The sequence below is a fragment of the Cryptotermes secundus genome, unplaced genomic scaffold (genome assembly GCF_002891405.2).
Source record: "Cryptotermes secundus unplaced genomic scaffold, Csec_1.0 scaffold49, whole genome shotgun sequence".
In the NCBI taxonomy this organism is placed as follows: Eukaryota; Metazoa; Arthropoda; class Insecta; order Blattodea; family Kalotermitidae; genus Cryptotermes; species Cryptotermes secundus.
This window is the reverse complement of record NW_019744106.1, coordinates 4,397,933-4,412,960: the sequence shown is the minus strand read 5'-3', so window position 1 is coordinate 4,412,960 and position 15,028 is coordinate 4,397,933. Positions and strand designations below refer to the sequence as shown.

Here is a 15,028-nt window from a genome sequence, read left to right as displayed (position 1 = left end):
ACACAAAAAGTTCCATGAAATATTGGTGCGGGATTTGATTCTTCAGTCGCATGAGGCGAATATCAGTCAGTGGCGTTTCTCGGGGGAGGCCAAGTTCATCTGGGGCCCAACTGAGTCGACTGGAGGTGAAACATTCACAACACTGGCCAGCCAAAGGAAAACAAAGACGTCATATTTGTTCTCAGAATAAGAAGCGCAGAACCACAGCCTACTGCTGTAAAAAGTGTAATGTTGCGCTCTGTGTGGAGGACTGCTTCGAGAGATGGCACATGCGCGTCAGAGTGTGAGATAGCCTAAACTGTGAAGTGACGCAGTTCAAACTCGCGTACAGTCTGAACAAAATATTACTGTATTAGTGTGATCATATCTACAATATCATCATGATTCAAGATTGAAGAAAAAACAATGGGTAAGTCCTTTGGTACTTCATAACATATATAATAAAGAGTATGTTTTGCATTTCATGACAAAATATTCACAGTTAATTTTCATTTGTAAAACTTGTTCTTTTACATATATGTAGAAAATTTTATTGTCTTTCAGGTTCTTTTTAGTTCATATTTCTATGTTGTATATAACGGAAAATATGCATTTTTTTTGCGGTGATAATTAAGTAGGGTTATTTAAATTCCGGCCATACAGGGCTCCTGGCAATTTAAAAGTCCATACGTTAAAGGTTAAGAATAACAGATATTATTCAGTCCATTCTCACAAACAGACAAAATGCACAATTAATTAAAGCCATAAGAAGTAGAAAACTTCTCTTCAGGTGGCCGACATCATTATAGTGCAAGTGAAATATGTTAATATATGCAAGCTTCTCAAAAATGCAACCCATTTTGGTCCATCGCTTATGGTTTAAGAGTTATGGCCATCTGTTTGTAACAAATACAGCTAATTCAATTCCACTGTTTAGTGGATGCTGCAATAAAAACTTATGTGCTGAATTGTAACACACTATAGATTACTGTGCCTGTCACAGTAGCCAAGCGGTCTAAGGCATGCACTGTCTTTGCCCGCTCGGAAGCCGGGACTGTGGGTTCGAATCACTCAGGGCATGGATGTTTAGTGTTTATGTGTATANCAGTAGTAGTAGTAGTAGTAGTAATAGTAGTAGGAATATGATGATGATAAACATGTCTACCCATGTGATGATTCAAACACCAGTCTTCCATCTTATATTCTGGCTATTTTATTTTCATTTATGTTTTCCAGTTATTTACTGAAATTAAAAGACTCTGGTATTCTTTCTTGTTGCAGTGGGGCAAACCACAAACTATGCTATTGTGGTGGCACAACTTTATACACAAGGAGTCTACCGTGGTATTCATCTCTTCATGGTTCAGCTCAGAAATGAAGAGACACATGAACCTTTGCCAGGTACAAAGGAATACAGGAGTTTTAATACTGCATCCTGACAGGGTACAGTTTCTTAAATGAGCGTTCATACATGTACTTAAATGCATAGTAGAAAAATGTAAGGTACCTGATCTTCACTTGTGTAGATCTCTGAGTGATGCAAATCGTGTAAAATATTAAAAAGTAATGTGAGTGAATTAGAAAATGTTGCATCCAAGTATCTACTCTGCATATATATCAGCAGGTTGAATGGTGTCTGAGGATGTTGTCTCCAAGAACTGAAAAAAATGTATTTTCATGGGCCGTACTGCCGAAAAACTAATTGCTATGTTTCACACCATGAAAATGAATGATGTGCCTAATGGTTCACATATGATAATTTTGACTTCTCTGATCTCTGCATGCCTTAGCAATACTGGAAGGGTTCCCTTCTGAAATACGGAGCAGACTGCACTACACTACACTAAATTGAGGTGGATGGTCTAGCAGCAACACTTTGGACTTGAATTCTAGAAGTTCTTGGGTCCAGTGTTGCCTGGGACACTGGTTGTCCAGACTGAGGTTTACCATGATATTGCTTGGTCCCTTCATGCAAATGCAGGGATAGTACCGTGATTAGGCCATGGCTGACTTCTTCCAAATCTTTCCAATTCATTATTCATCAATCCTCCCACCCTTCAGTGCTATATAGAGTAGATATTGACGTTGCTGTAAAATTAAAATAAAAAAGCACTATACTGTGTTATCACAAGTGATGGAATAATGATAATGATGATGATGATGATTGGTAAAGGAACACCTCCAGTTTTTGTTAGATATGAAGGAACCTAAAAGTGGGTGAGAAAATCTGCAATTGATTTGTTCTTTGCATACAAACCACGGATCATTAGATGTTCACATGAATATGAAGAACTCTTCATGCTACACTCTGCCCAATGGCCTAATTCATGTCAAAGTAAATTTATTCACAGTGTTCAACCGATAAGGAGATTCAAATTTACTACACACAGGACATCTCACTGTGTTTGGCCATATTGAAATACAGTTCATCTTTCTTGATATAAAGACCTTCACTGTACCTAACTCATAAGAAAGTAAGAAAAGTTACCTGTAAAATATTGCCATAAAAGCAACAGATTGTACTGCTGTGAAAGCTATGATGTAGAACTTTGTATGAAATCCAGATTTTCAAAATATTTGAACTGAATCACCACCATTAACGATTGCTGTTACAACCACAGTATATCATCCTATTAGGAAGCTTTCTTTGCTCTTCTCTGTCCTGCCATAAGTGCTCCTCCTCTATCATACTAAACCTTACCCTACTCACTTTCATATGCATTCCACCCAAATGTCCAGAACACTACATCCTTGATTTCACAAAGTTTTCTTACAGTGTTTCTGCTTTCAGATTCCCTGATGTCCTGGTTTTGGATTTTAACCCTTGTTAATTTCTTGATACTCCACAGAAACTTTGTTCCTCCTATTTCTAATATTATACATGTACAGCATGTAGACCTGTTGCTAAATAATGACTCTGTAAACAACAGCCATTGCTAGGTAATGGCTGCAACAGATTCATAACTCACACCAATGGACCAGTTTGGAAGTGGTGTTCTCTATGCTGTCCATGCAGAAGATATGTGATGCAACAGTAGATCTGTTGGGAGAGATGTTTTCTGTGTGGCCCATGCCGAGGTTTTATAAGCAGGTCAAGTGTAGAGTTTAATTAGTTGTGAGATAGTCATTGGCCAGTAAGGACATGAACTTGGAAGATGAGGGATCTATAATCTTTGAAGCCATTACCAGACGGCATCTGGCAAAGACACAGCAGACTGAGAAGACTTAGTATGTGCTGTAGTTAACTGCTGTGTGTGTGAATTAGTGGTAGCACAGTAGTTACATGTAGTTACGATCTGTAAGTGTTCAATAAAATTGAACTCGGATAATGCTTGCTACCATTCAGTCCAGAACCTTTTGTCTTCTCAGCTGCTGTCCAAGAACATAAAAATTAGAATATACAAAACTATAATATTGCCTGTGGTTCTGTATGGGTGTGAAACTTTGTCTCTGACATTAAGGGAGGAATGTAGATTGAGGGTGTTAAGAATATTTGGACCGAAGATAGAAGTGACAGGAGGTTGGAGAAAACTGCACAGTGAGGTGCGTCATAACTTGTACTCTTCTCCAGGTATAATTAGAATGATCAAGTGAAGGAGGATGAGGTGGGCAGAGCATGTAGCACGAATGGGGGAGACGAGGAATGCGTGTAGGATATTGGTGGGAAAGCCAAAAGGAAAGAGACCATTTGGAAGACCAAGGCGTAGGTGGGTAGACAATATTAAAATGGATTTTAGAGAGATAGGATGGGATGTTATGGATTGGATTGATCTGGCTCAGGATATGGACCAGTGGAGGGCTCTTGTGAACACAGTAAAGAACTTTCAGGTTCCATAAAATGCTGGGAAATTCTTGAGTAGCTGCAGAATTGGCGGCTCCTCCAGAAGGGCTCAGCTCCATGAGTAAGTTAGTGAGTAAGTAAGTAAGTTGAACTGGAAATTAATTTTCTTTGTTTTATTTTTGTTTCGCCATATAAAAATTGTTTTAAATGATACTTATAAACCTTAATGATATGCATATCTTATAAAATTAATGTTATGCCATGTACTAACTGTTTGCATGGTGTGGATTTTTTGGGAAAATTGATAAAGTTGATTTGATTTTCATTAGGATTATACTATATCCATATGGGCCAAAATTAAGTTTGTTCAGCAGCTTTTAATATAGATTACCCTAAATAAAATATCAGCTATATCTATCGAGTAATTTCAGAGATGCATAGTCATCCATAAATATGTTCGTTCACTTTGTGCACTTGATATTAAAGTGTAATAACTTCTAATGCCTTTAGATGTTGATGTGGTTTTGTTGAATAATAGTTATGAACTGTAAAAACTGTTCCTGCATTTTCGTTAATTGTAATAGAAGTGCCCCTGTGATTACGACACTCAGAATATCCACATCAGAGTGGATACTCTGATGAGTATTTAACACCATTTAATGTAAATATATTTGATATGAAAGTGTATATATCTTATGTTTTTATACAAATTTACAATTTTAAGAACCTGTGTACCCTAAAATAAAACAAGATTAGTCAAACAGAAATGACACATACATTTGGAGTGTTGATGTACAGTATCTTGGTCATGATTTAGGTTTACAATTATTCCTCTTGAAGAATTTTGTATAATGTATGTTGATTATTGTCACTGGTGTAAAGTTAACACAGGATATTCTATATTCTTGTATTTTCAGGTATTAAAATTGGGGAAATTGGTACAAAACTGGGTATGAATAATGTTAATAATGGTTTCCTTGGATTTGAGAATGTTCACATTCCTCGTGAGCATATGTTGATGAAATATTCCAAGGTGCTGGAGGTACGTAATACAATCTTGGCTGCCATCTCAGGATAACTTCCTTTTTCAGTTTCAGTTTCAAATATATGTTAAAATCACTCTCTGCTCTCATGGTGCATTTTAGAATTCTAGTGCATTACACCAGGGACAACACACTTTACTGTGGAATCATTGGTGTCACTTCAGTTTATTAACAACAGGTTCACTTCAGTCCTGATCTTTTTTTAAGTGCCTTTATTAGAAATTTGAAATTGGTGTTACATAACATTAGTAAGTTCCAGTTCTTAATCTGAACAAGTGTCGTAATTTGTAATTGTGTTTTACAGAATGTAATACAAGGAGAGATTTTTCACTTCTCCAACTTGTTGTAAGAATTTCTTTAACTCTGGCCCACACAAGATAGCCTCATGGCCCCCATTTGAAAGTTACAGGAAAATATTGTCATGTATCCTGGTAACATGACAAGTAATTAATAGGTTCTGTATTAGATTAATCAGTTTATTGAAAATTCACCAGGTGGAACTACAGTTAGTTGTAACACAGTTTTACTGTAACTATAACACTTCATAACTACGAACAATGATAACACTCTAAACGTTACTGTGACTACATCACATGAAATAAAGATTTCACTTCTGACTTCTGATTTCTGTTTGTCATCTCATTCTCATCTCCAGCAATCTCTAGTAATCTTCTAGTAGTCCTGTTGAGGTAGCTATTGGCATACTGAATAGAGGACACTGAATCAAATAGTTGATTTCTGTGTCGTCATGAAAATGTCCTTTCCATTGCTGTGAGAACAGTGTTTAACTAGCTGTTGTAACGGAAACCTGTTTCTGTACGCATTGCCTATGAATCGTCTTCAGTAGTTCCTCTTTTGTTGTAATTATTAAGACCTTTGCTACTAAGTAACTGAGGTTCTATTGTTAACCGCATTACTAAGATTTTCCTGGTTCCGTATCTGAATGCTTTGAGCAACTTGTCACAATAAGAAAAAGAGTACTCACTGTGACTGAAGGCGTAAATGACTTTCCATGATCTAGTAATTGTTACAGCAGTAGATTCATAAGTGAATGCAGCTGCCATGAAATGAAGCATGGTGGCATTGCTTGACATTATGCAGTGATGATTTGGTGAAATTTTCCAGAAGCAAAAAGTATTTTGCATAGATTGTTCCTCAGTCAATAGATTTGTAGTTTACTTATTTTCCTGCATTTCAGGATGGATCCTACATCAAATCTACAAATGAGAAGCTGGCATATGGGGGTATGACCTTTGTACGAGTGTCAATTTTGAAGGTTGTATCTACTCTGCTGGCAAAAGCATGCACCATAGCAATACGTTACAGTGCTGTGCGGAGACAATCTGAAATGAAACCAGGGTGAGTGTTATAGTATGATCTTTAACTCCACTTCCTGATGTGCCTGAAATTTCAGTTATAGATCACTCTTGACCCATTTCACCAGTGAAAAAGTTACTTAGTATTCAAGAATAATTACAAACCATCAAGTTAGAATTCAAAACAGCCAGTATCTCTCTTCTGCAAAATAGCTAGGAACATTATCGTTCAACCACTAACACCTACTGTTGCTCTAATTAAAAAAAAACAGTAAATCTCTTAAAAACTGTCACAGTTAATGTATTTTGGAGTGGCAGTAATAAGTAACAAGGTGCTCTGATCAGACCTATTTTCATGTTGGACAGATCTCTAGTCCTATGGATCCATTAATGTTATCATTTATATTTTATTTTATTTTTGTGAAGAACAAATTCTATTCTTGTTAAATTTGTTGGGTATAACCTCACATTGGGGCACACGGTAACTACAAGTTGGAAGGTCACAGGTTCAAATACTGATGAGGTCTTTGGATTTTTTCAATTGACCTAATCCTTCCGGCCGCACTATGGCCCTGGGGTTCACTCAGCCTCTAACAGAAATGAGTACCAGGAATTAATTAAATAATTTTCCTGGGGAGTAAAGTGCGGCCAGCGCATAAGGCTGACAACCTTACCGCCATCTTTGAGCCGATTGTCTAGATAATGTAGGCCCCTCAACGTCTCACAACCCAATGGGCCTTCATGGCCTGTTACAGGGATAGCTTTACTTTTTTACTTTTGTTTTTTATAACCTCACATTAATTGTCATGTTTAAAATTGTTGAATTATAAACAATATTTTATACATAATGTGTAGACATGTTTATCATCTCTCTGTACCAGATTTCACACGCCTAGCTCCAGTGTTTTATTTGTTATCAACATCAGCCAGTACGTAAAGAAAGTGTTTGCACAGCCTCCAGAGTGTTCTACAAGATAATTACATTAAGAGAAACTGTGTACTTTTTAAAGAGATCTTACCATTCATCATTTCAGGATCATAAATTGTCACCCCATGTCTCATGTCCTTGTACATTCACCATGTTTTTGAGAGGGCTATTCAGAAAGTAATCTCTGGTGAGCTGTTAACAGAACAAGCAATGAGAAAAACATTTTTGTTATATACAAGAAATATGTATATACTTAAGCTACTGCTCAACGTAGTCACTGCCGGAAGTGAGGTTCTTGTCATATCAGTGAATAAGTTTCTGCATTCCTGTGTCAAAGAAGTCTGCCACTTGTGAGCTCAGCCACGTTTTTACGTCTTCCATCAACTTCTCATTAGTGTTGGAGTGATGCGATCGCAACCAGTTCTACAGGTAGGTAAAAAGATGGTAGTTGCTTGGAGTGAGATCAGGGCTGTAAGGAGGGTGGTCAGACAACTCCCAGTTGAAATGCTCCAGCAGTTCTCAAGTGCGAGCCGCTGTATATGGACATGCGTTGTCATGGAGGAGCACTGCAAAGGCAGCATTCCGTGCCTTTTCTTCTGAATGGCCAGACTTGTGCAGATTTTTTAGTGTTTCACAATACACTTCTGATGTTACTGTGGTCCTGTGTTGCTTGGATTCCACCATCACCACTCTTCCTGTCCCAGAAAACAGTTGTCATCAGCTTTCTGGCAGGCAGACGATGTTTGTTTAAACTTTTTTGGCTTTTTTGGTGACCATGTATACTTCCACTGCTTTGACAGCCCTATAGTTTCAAAATGTTTACAAATGAAACCCAGGTTTCATCACCTGTTATGATGTGCCTGAGAAATTCATTGCCATCTTTGTGGTATCACTTCAGAAATTCAAAGTCAGAGCTGAAGCCATTCTCTGCATTTTGTGCTCAGCCATAAGCATTCTTAGAACCCATCTTGCACAAGACATTTGAAAGCCTAGCCTAACTGTGATAATCTTGTAGAGAAGAGTAGGTGAAATTTGTGGATATCCATATGAAGGCTTGCATCGTTGTCAGTGATGTAGACTGTTATATCACCATTAGAAAGTTACTTGATTCATTTTCCAATGTATTTCCAGTATTCACAGTTCAGTGAAAATTTAAATGTACTTAGACGGAACTTTCCATCTGTAATGTTTCCTACATGTACCCTGGTTCATAGAGCAGATGGGCTTTGCTCACAAATTTCTTTAGTCACAGAAGGTAGACATTTTCTGTGGAATATTTTGAATCTTATATATACTGAATTGCATTTCTTAAGAATTTTTGTTAATAGTAGAGGTTTATAGGGGTGAAATTATCGGATAAAAACAATTTTAGTTTACCTGAAAGCTGCTTTTGGTAGCACTGATAATGGCTGCACTTAAAAAGAATATGAACCTTCCCTTATTTTCACATAGCTGATTCAGAATATCATCTGATTAGTAACAATATTGTGACATATTTTAACATGGACTTCCATTGAGAGAATCCATCAAGTAAAGAACAACGAAGTGTGGTCTAATCTTTTCTCTTTCTCTCTGTCTTTTTTTCTGGGGAGAGGGAATCAGATGGTGTAAAGACTCATGCATTATAAGAAGATTGACAGTATTGTATAGCTGTAATTCTCTGAGTCACAGAGAAATGAGTGAAAGAGCTTGAACTGTGAGTGGTCTGAGTAGCTATTGACTGTGACATATTGAGGCTAAGGACTATATTAGTCAGTTATGCCAACCAAAGAATTAGCAAGGATGAAATTGCACCTGAAATGCTCACCAGATATGGAAAAATTGGCTCAAGAATCAAGAAATCATTTTTGTCTGACGGATTCAGAAAATTGGGAGTGGGCGTAGCATATACTCATAACCAGGGTGATTACTTAAAAAGTAAATTATGTATAACAAAAGTTTGATTATGTTGTTAAAACTAACAACAGAATTATGTACGAAGGGGGACCAAAAAATAACCGGAAACGACCTGTTGCACGCTCATGCTTTGTAATTATGAGTTGTGCTGCTAGGTGGTGTTAGCTGGGGGTCTCCCGCGACTGTTAGTGAGCTGGCGTCAGTCTGAGTTAAGTGGTTTGTCTGTGGTGCTCTGTTGTGTGTGTTCCTGTTTCAACCCTTTGGCTATTAGTGAGATGGCTGACCAGAAGGAACAAAGAGTGTGCGTGAAATTTTGCTTTCTGTTAGGGAAAACTGCAGCCGAGACTATTGGGATGCTTCGGCAAGCCTTTAATGATGATGATGCTTTGGGGAAATCACAGGTCTACGAGTAGTTTTCCCGTTTTTCCCGTTTCAAATCTGGAAACATGTCAACAGAAGACATGCCACGCCCCGGGCGTCCGTCAACAGGAAGAAATGACGAAAACATTGCCAAAATCAAACGTGCAATTGATGAACATCGTCGAAAGACCATTGACCAACTTTCTGAGGAAATGAACATCTCATGGAGCACGGTCCAGCGAATTTTAACCGAAGGTTTGCACATGAGACAGGTGTCTGCAAAATTTGTTCCTCGCTTGCTCAGAGATGACCAAAGAGAAAACCGCGTGAATGTTTGCCGCGACTTGAAGAGTGAAGTGCAGAACGATCCAGAATTTCTTAAAAGAATTGTTCCTTCTGGTCGGCCATCTCACTGATCGCCAAAGGGTTGAAACAGGAACGCACAGAACAGAGCATCACAGACAAACCACTTAACTCAGACTGACGCCAGCTCACTAACAGTCGCAGGAGACCCCCAGCTAACACCACCTAGCAGCACAACTTGTAACTACAAAGCATGTGCACGCAACAGGTCGTTTCCGGTTATTTTTGGGTCCCCCCTCGTATAATGTTGTACTTAACTTCTTAGTGCAGCACTCTAGTATAATTTGAGGTTTGAGGTTCTCATGGTGGTATTATGATTACAGTCTTCTGGGGTCTGGTAGATAGCTACCTGTGTACACAGTACATGGCGTCACTCCCTAGAAGACAGGTAATCTTGTTTCCAGTTATTTTACATATGACAGCTGGCTGGTGCTCTGGTAGAAGGCATGTATGTTAATGTGATGACAGCAGGACACACTAATTGCAGCAAGTGATATGTATCCTCAGTGTGTTACTGTGTAACTGTTTCAGGGAACCAGAGCCACAGATTCTTGATTACAGGACACAACAGTACAAGCTGTTTCCTTACCTGGCAGCTTCGTTTGCTCTGAAGTTTACAGGGAAGTGGTTGTTGAATATATGCACTGAAGTATTTTCGGAACTTGAGGAAGGAAAGCTGGAGAGATTGCCAGAGGTACAGTTATTCTGCTGTCGATGTATTCACTCTCTGTAGATTAATATAAACGTGTATTAACCAAATTGTCAGATTAGAGGTTATATGGATGAGGCACACTTATACTGGCCTGTTGACATATAGCCTTATATATAAAATTGTGTCATTATGTGTACTGACAAGTAATTTTATGATTATGAGCAGAAGATGTCAGTAGACAGTATGCTTGACTCTGTACATAATGGAGTCTGTTCATAAAATGTCAAAAAGAATTCTTCTAGATATCAGCACCATTTAATGTAGGTGGTTATTCTGTCAAGTTCAGTATGTTAATATAAATCTAGCTGTCTTTTCAGAACTTCTATAATTGCTGAGGTTCAGTATTTCTGATGAAGTTCCTTTTTAATAACTTCCTATTAAAATTTTGATGAACTTTATGTTAGTGTTTTCATAACATTCAATTTCTTTATTAAAACCTTCACAACACAACTATATTAAGGTCAGTGCCTAGTTTGGCTCTGCAGCACAACAGGATGCATGAAATGAAAATTTACATAACATTATTTAGTGACAGGAGGAGACTATTGGTTGGATTTAATTTGGACAATGAACCCAAATTACATCCTTAGTCCTAGTAAAGAGTACAGTGAAGTGAAATAAAGCATATTCTAAACAACATTAAGTGTAAGCTGTTTTAACAGCATGCAAGAAAATGTGCTGTGGATACATCTTATATGCAAGAGATATAACAAAATTCTGAAACCAAATAAAAAGAAATAATAAAATTGTATGGGAAGAGGAACTGGAAATTCTGACTCACGTTATGTACAGTTTAGTTAATTTACTGACTTAACCACTTTTATGCTTGGTTTATTGTTTAAAGATTCTGTCACAAAGAATTTTATACATAGAATTTCATTGTGAAGGAGTTTTGGGTATGCATGGGAGGGCTGAGAAATGCTCATAAAATTTTTGTTAGAAGGGACTTCTTGGAATACCTAGGGATAGGTGGGGCAATAGTATTAAAGTATATCTTAAAGAAGTTTAGATTCAAATCAAGATACGCAACAGTGGTAGTCTTTTTTTTGAGCACAGTAATAAAGCTTAACACTTAGAAGCAGGGAATATCTTGAGAGAGGCTTTTGGCATCTCAAGATGGATTCTGCTCACTTCAATTGGTTAGTTTGTTTATGTGTGTCAGTATAATAATATGCTAGAAACTAGAAGTTTATTACCAGTAAATATTCTAATGTCATTAACGTAATGAACTGACAAAACAGGAGATAAGAAGAACTGTGAGGTGCCTTCACAAAATTTCAATATTAAGCCAACCAGCTGAGTCAGACATTGAGTATTGTCTGTGTAGTTGTTTGCGATGTTAATGTCATTTCTTTGAATGAGCAGTGTACCAGCATCTGTTTACAAATAAGTTAGATTAATGAAATTACCTCACCAATAGTAAATACTCACAAGCCATCATAACATAATTTATCATCAGAAGTTCAACAGGATATGTATTGATGATAAAACTGTAGACTGACATAAATAATACTACAGTAAGCTATCAGTTTTACAAATAATACTACAGTAAGCTATCAGTTTTCTGGCATATATGGGAAATGTGGTGTGGAAGTTTAATGAATCTGCCAGTTGCACAAGGAAAACTTACAGAAACCAGTGTCCACATGATTTCAGCATTTTCAAGCCTTTTATTATGTATTTTTCTGTTTCAAAGTCACAAGAAGTTCTTACTTCAGTACTTGCATGGGGGTCTTCTTAGCTGACACAGCAGATTTGGGTTAAATAATTTGGACATCCTGTTATATGATTACATATTCAACTAGCCCCTGTGTAATCACACTTCACAACCTTAATGGCAGCTGTATGAGGGTGGATGATAGTGCTGCTACTGGCATCTTGGAGAACTACTGCATGATGAGTGGACATACATTGTTTCTGTAAAAACTGCATAAAAGTGGGTAGTTTAAATATGTGCCAGTTTCATGAGAATTCCAGATGCCTGGATACTATATAACTGAGTCTTTACTGAACTTATAATCTTCGGAGTCACACTGTGCAACATTGGTGATGGGCTGACTGGAGGATCACAACCTTTACTCTCCATCTGAGATGGGTTAAACCAGTGCTTCTCAACCTTTGTGAGACCGCAGCCCACTAAATTCTTTTTTTATATGATGAGGGCCCTTTATAATTGATGCCAAGGCCTGGCAGTGGAGAAACACTGGGCTAAGCTATTTCGATCACAACCTAGAACTGAAGGGTGATGATCTTCACTCATCACTCATATTTGAGTAAGTGACATTGGTTATGCCTACACTTGGACGATTACCTTCACTTGACTAATGATTCCTTCCATCGCTTACCATTGTTTGTGTAAGACGCTGCTTTCATCCACCCCATTTACAATTCATTTACTTACACGCCTACATGCCCCCCCCCCCGACACGCACGTGCGCGCACACACACACACACACACACACACACACAAACTAGTGAATGGAAAATGTGTAGTGAATCATATGCATAAGAGAAACCGTATATACAATTGAAAGATGTAGTGGTAAATAATAGCAACAATAAAAGTTCATATTGAGCTTATATTAGTTTCTGTTTGACTTTACTAATTTATTAACAGATAGTTGTGTAGAAGCCACATTATACTTTGACCAGTTGTAACATTTATTGTGTTTGGGAGCAGTTGTTTATCAATAATATAACTGACCTACTCAATGAGGCTTCAAGCCCCACAGGTTGGTCGCCACTTATAACTGACCCACTCAGTGAGGCTTCAAGCCCCACAAGTTGGTCTCCACTTTCATCCACCGCTTCCTTGTCGTCTGGTTCAGGGTAGGGTGTGGTATTACTCTGAATTTGAATTTGTATGGGCGCCAGTGGACTTGGGTGAAATCCACGAATTTGGAACGGGGAAAACAAAGGGGGGGGGGATGTAGATAGGTGGGCGTTTGGAGTTTCGACTGCTCAGACGGTAGGACAAGATTCTGTCTCAGGGCGACTTCTGGGCCTTGCTCACACAAGGAAATAGAAAACACTTAAAACACACACTTCACCAACACTGTTGCTCTTTATTGTAGATGTGAACTAGAATTACATATTACAAGGCTGTAGCACTTTTGAATTTGTGTACCGGACTTGGCCAACACAAATTTAACGTCCGGGAGGTTACTCCTGTTACTCCCATTAGATGACTGACCCGTGTCACTCTCTAAGACAACTCACTCCTTTTACTCACTTTAGACGACTGACTCCTGTTACTCACTTTAAACGACTGACCCCTGTCACTCTGTAAGATGACTGATTCCAGTTACTCCCTTTAGAAGACTGACTCCTGTTACTCACTAAGACGACTCACTCCTGTTACTCCCTTTTGATGACTGACTACTCTGGAGAGCCAGAAGTCTTGATGGTTCCGGTAACGCCCAGTTTCCTCTCTGAAATTTTGCTGATTGGCTGAACCTAAAATTTGGGTGTTTCTCTCATTTACATTCGGCCAGTCCCTAACAAGATCCATTCTATTTTGGGCCTAAGTACAAGACGGTCCTTCTGACAGCTCTCAAATAAATGAAGGGGCACTAATGATCGCTTAGTACGTCCCTCTGAAAATTATTGCAACTTGTATCTGTCAAGTCTCAAATTTTCAAAGACTTGTACCGCCGATGTTAAGCATTGAAATTCCCAGAAAATACAGCGGGATACTTCCTGCTCCATTCTGGGTTTTCAAATGACCTCCAGCACACTTGTCCCTCAGAAAGACCAGATGTCGTCCTTGGCGCCTGCTGGTGCTGGGGTCAGTTGTGTATCATCTTTTGTTAACAGTAATACAGTTCGTTTACATGTAGTACATTGTAATTAAGAATGTAAATTAACAACATTGCTGAGGTTCCTGCATGGTGTGGTTACAGTAAAGACTTGTGGTATTGATGTCAGGTTATTTTAAGTGCTAGTAGTTCACTGAACCCACTGCACTGTTTTCTTTTATTTTTGAACTTGTGTTTCACATTGCACACTGCGTCAATAGACACTAACACTTCCAGCAGTTTCTAGCTCAGACTGACTCAACTTACACATTCCATACATTTTTATTCAGGCATAGTTAGCCTGGAACCTTCTAGCTGGAAGCGCGTGCTGTGCCGTTAGAAAGGGGTCTAGAAGGTGATCGGTAGGGGAGAGGGAAAGTTCAGAAGCCAGGAGGGAGCCAAGTGCTGCAGAGGCATGTCTACATGACATTAATAATGTATTATATTTGCAGCTGCATGCCTTGTCGTGCTGCTTGAAGGCTGTCTGCACCACTGAAGCTGCACAAGGCGCGGAAACATGTCGCCTGGCTTGTGGTGGACATGGTTATATGATGTGCAGCAACCTGCCTTCCCTCTATGGGCTCATCACAGCAGCATGCACGTATGAGGGAGAGAACACGGTTCTGCTTCTTCAAACTGCCCGATATCTCATGAAGGCATGGCAACAGGCTGTAGGAGGCATGGCTATGACCCCTACTGTGGCATACCTCAAGCAGGCAGTCTCTGGAAGTAATGGTACACCATGCTGGGAGGGCTCAACAGCATGCATAGTCAGTGCTTTCCAGCAGGTGGCAGCAAGGTAAGAAAGAACTCTTTCTTGGAGGGGAAAACATGTGCTAGAATTATGAAAATA

The 15,028-nt window shown here is 38.6% G+C and overlaps 1 protein-coding gene across 5 annotated transcripts in view; it reads left to right on the top strand.

The window, feature by feature from the left end:
* LOC111874346 (probable peroxisomal acyl-coenzyme A oxidase 1) overlaps nt 1-15,028 on the top strand; it is a 44,056-nt gene that overhangs the window by 18,631 nt on the left and 10,397 nt on the right. For all 5 annotated transcript variants that reach the window (XM_023869782.2, XM_023869784.2, XM_023869786.2 and 2 more), the window contains exons 5-9: nt 1,261-1,380; nt 4,678-4,802; nt 6,002-6,162; nt 10,198-10,360; nt 14,628-14,974. In XM_023869782.2, the coding sequence (XP_023725550.1) occupies nt 1,261-1,380; nt 4,678-4,802; nt 6,002-6,162; nt 10,198-10,360; nt 14,628-14,974 (916 nt within the window). The remainder of the gene's footprint in view (nt 1-1,260; nt 1,381-4,677; nt 4,803-6,001; nt 6,163-10,197; nt 10,361-14,627; nt 14,975-15,028) is intronic.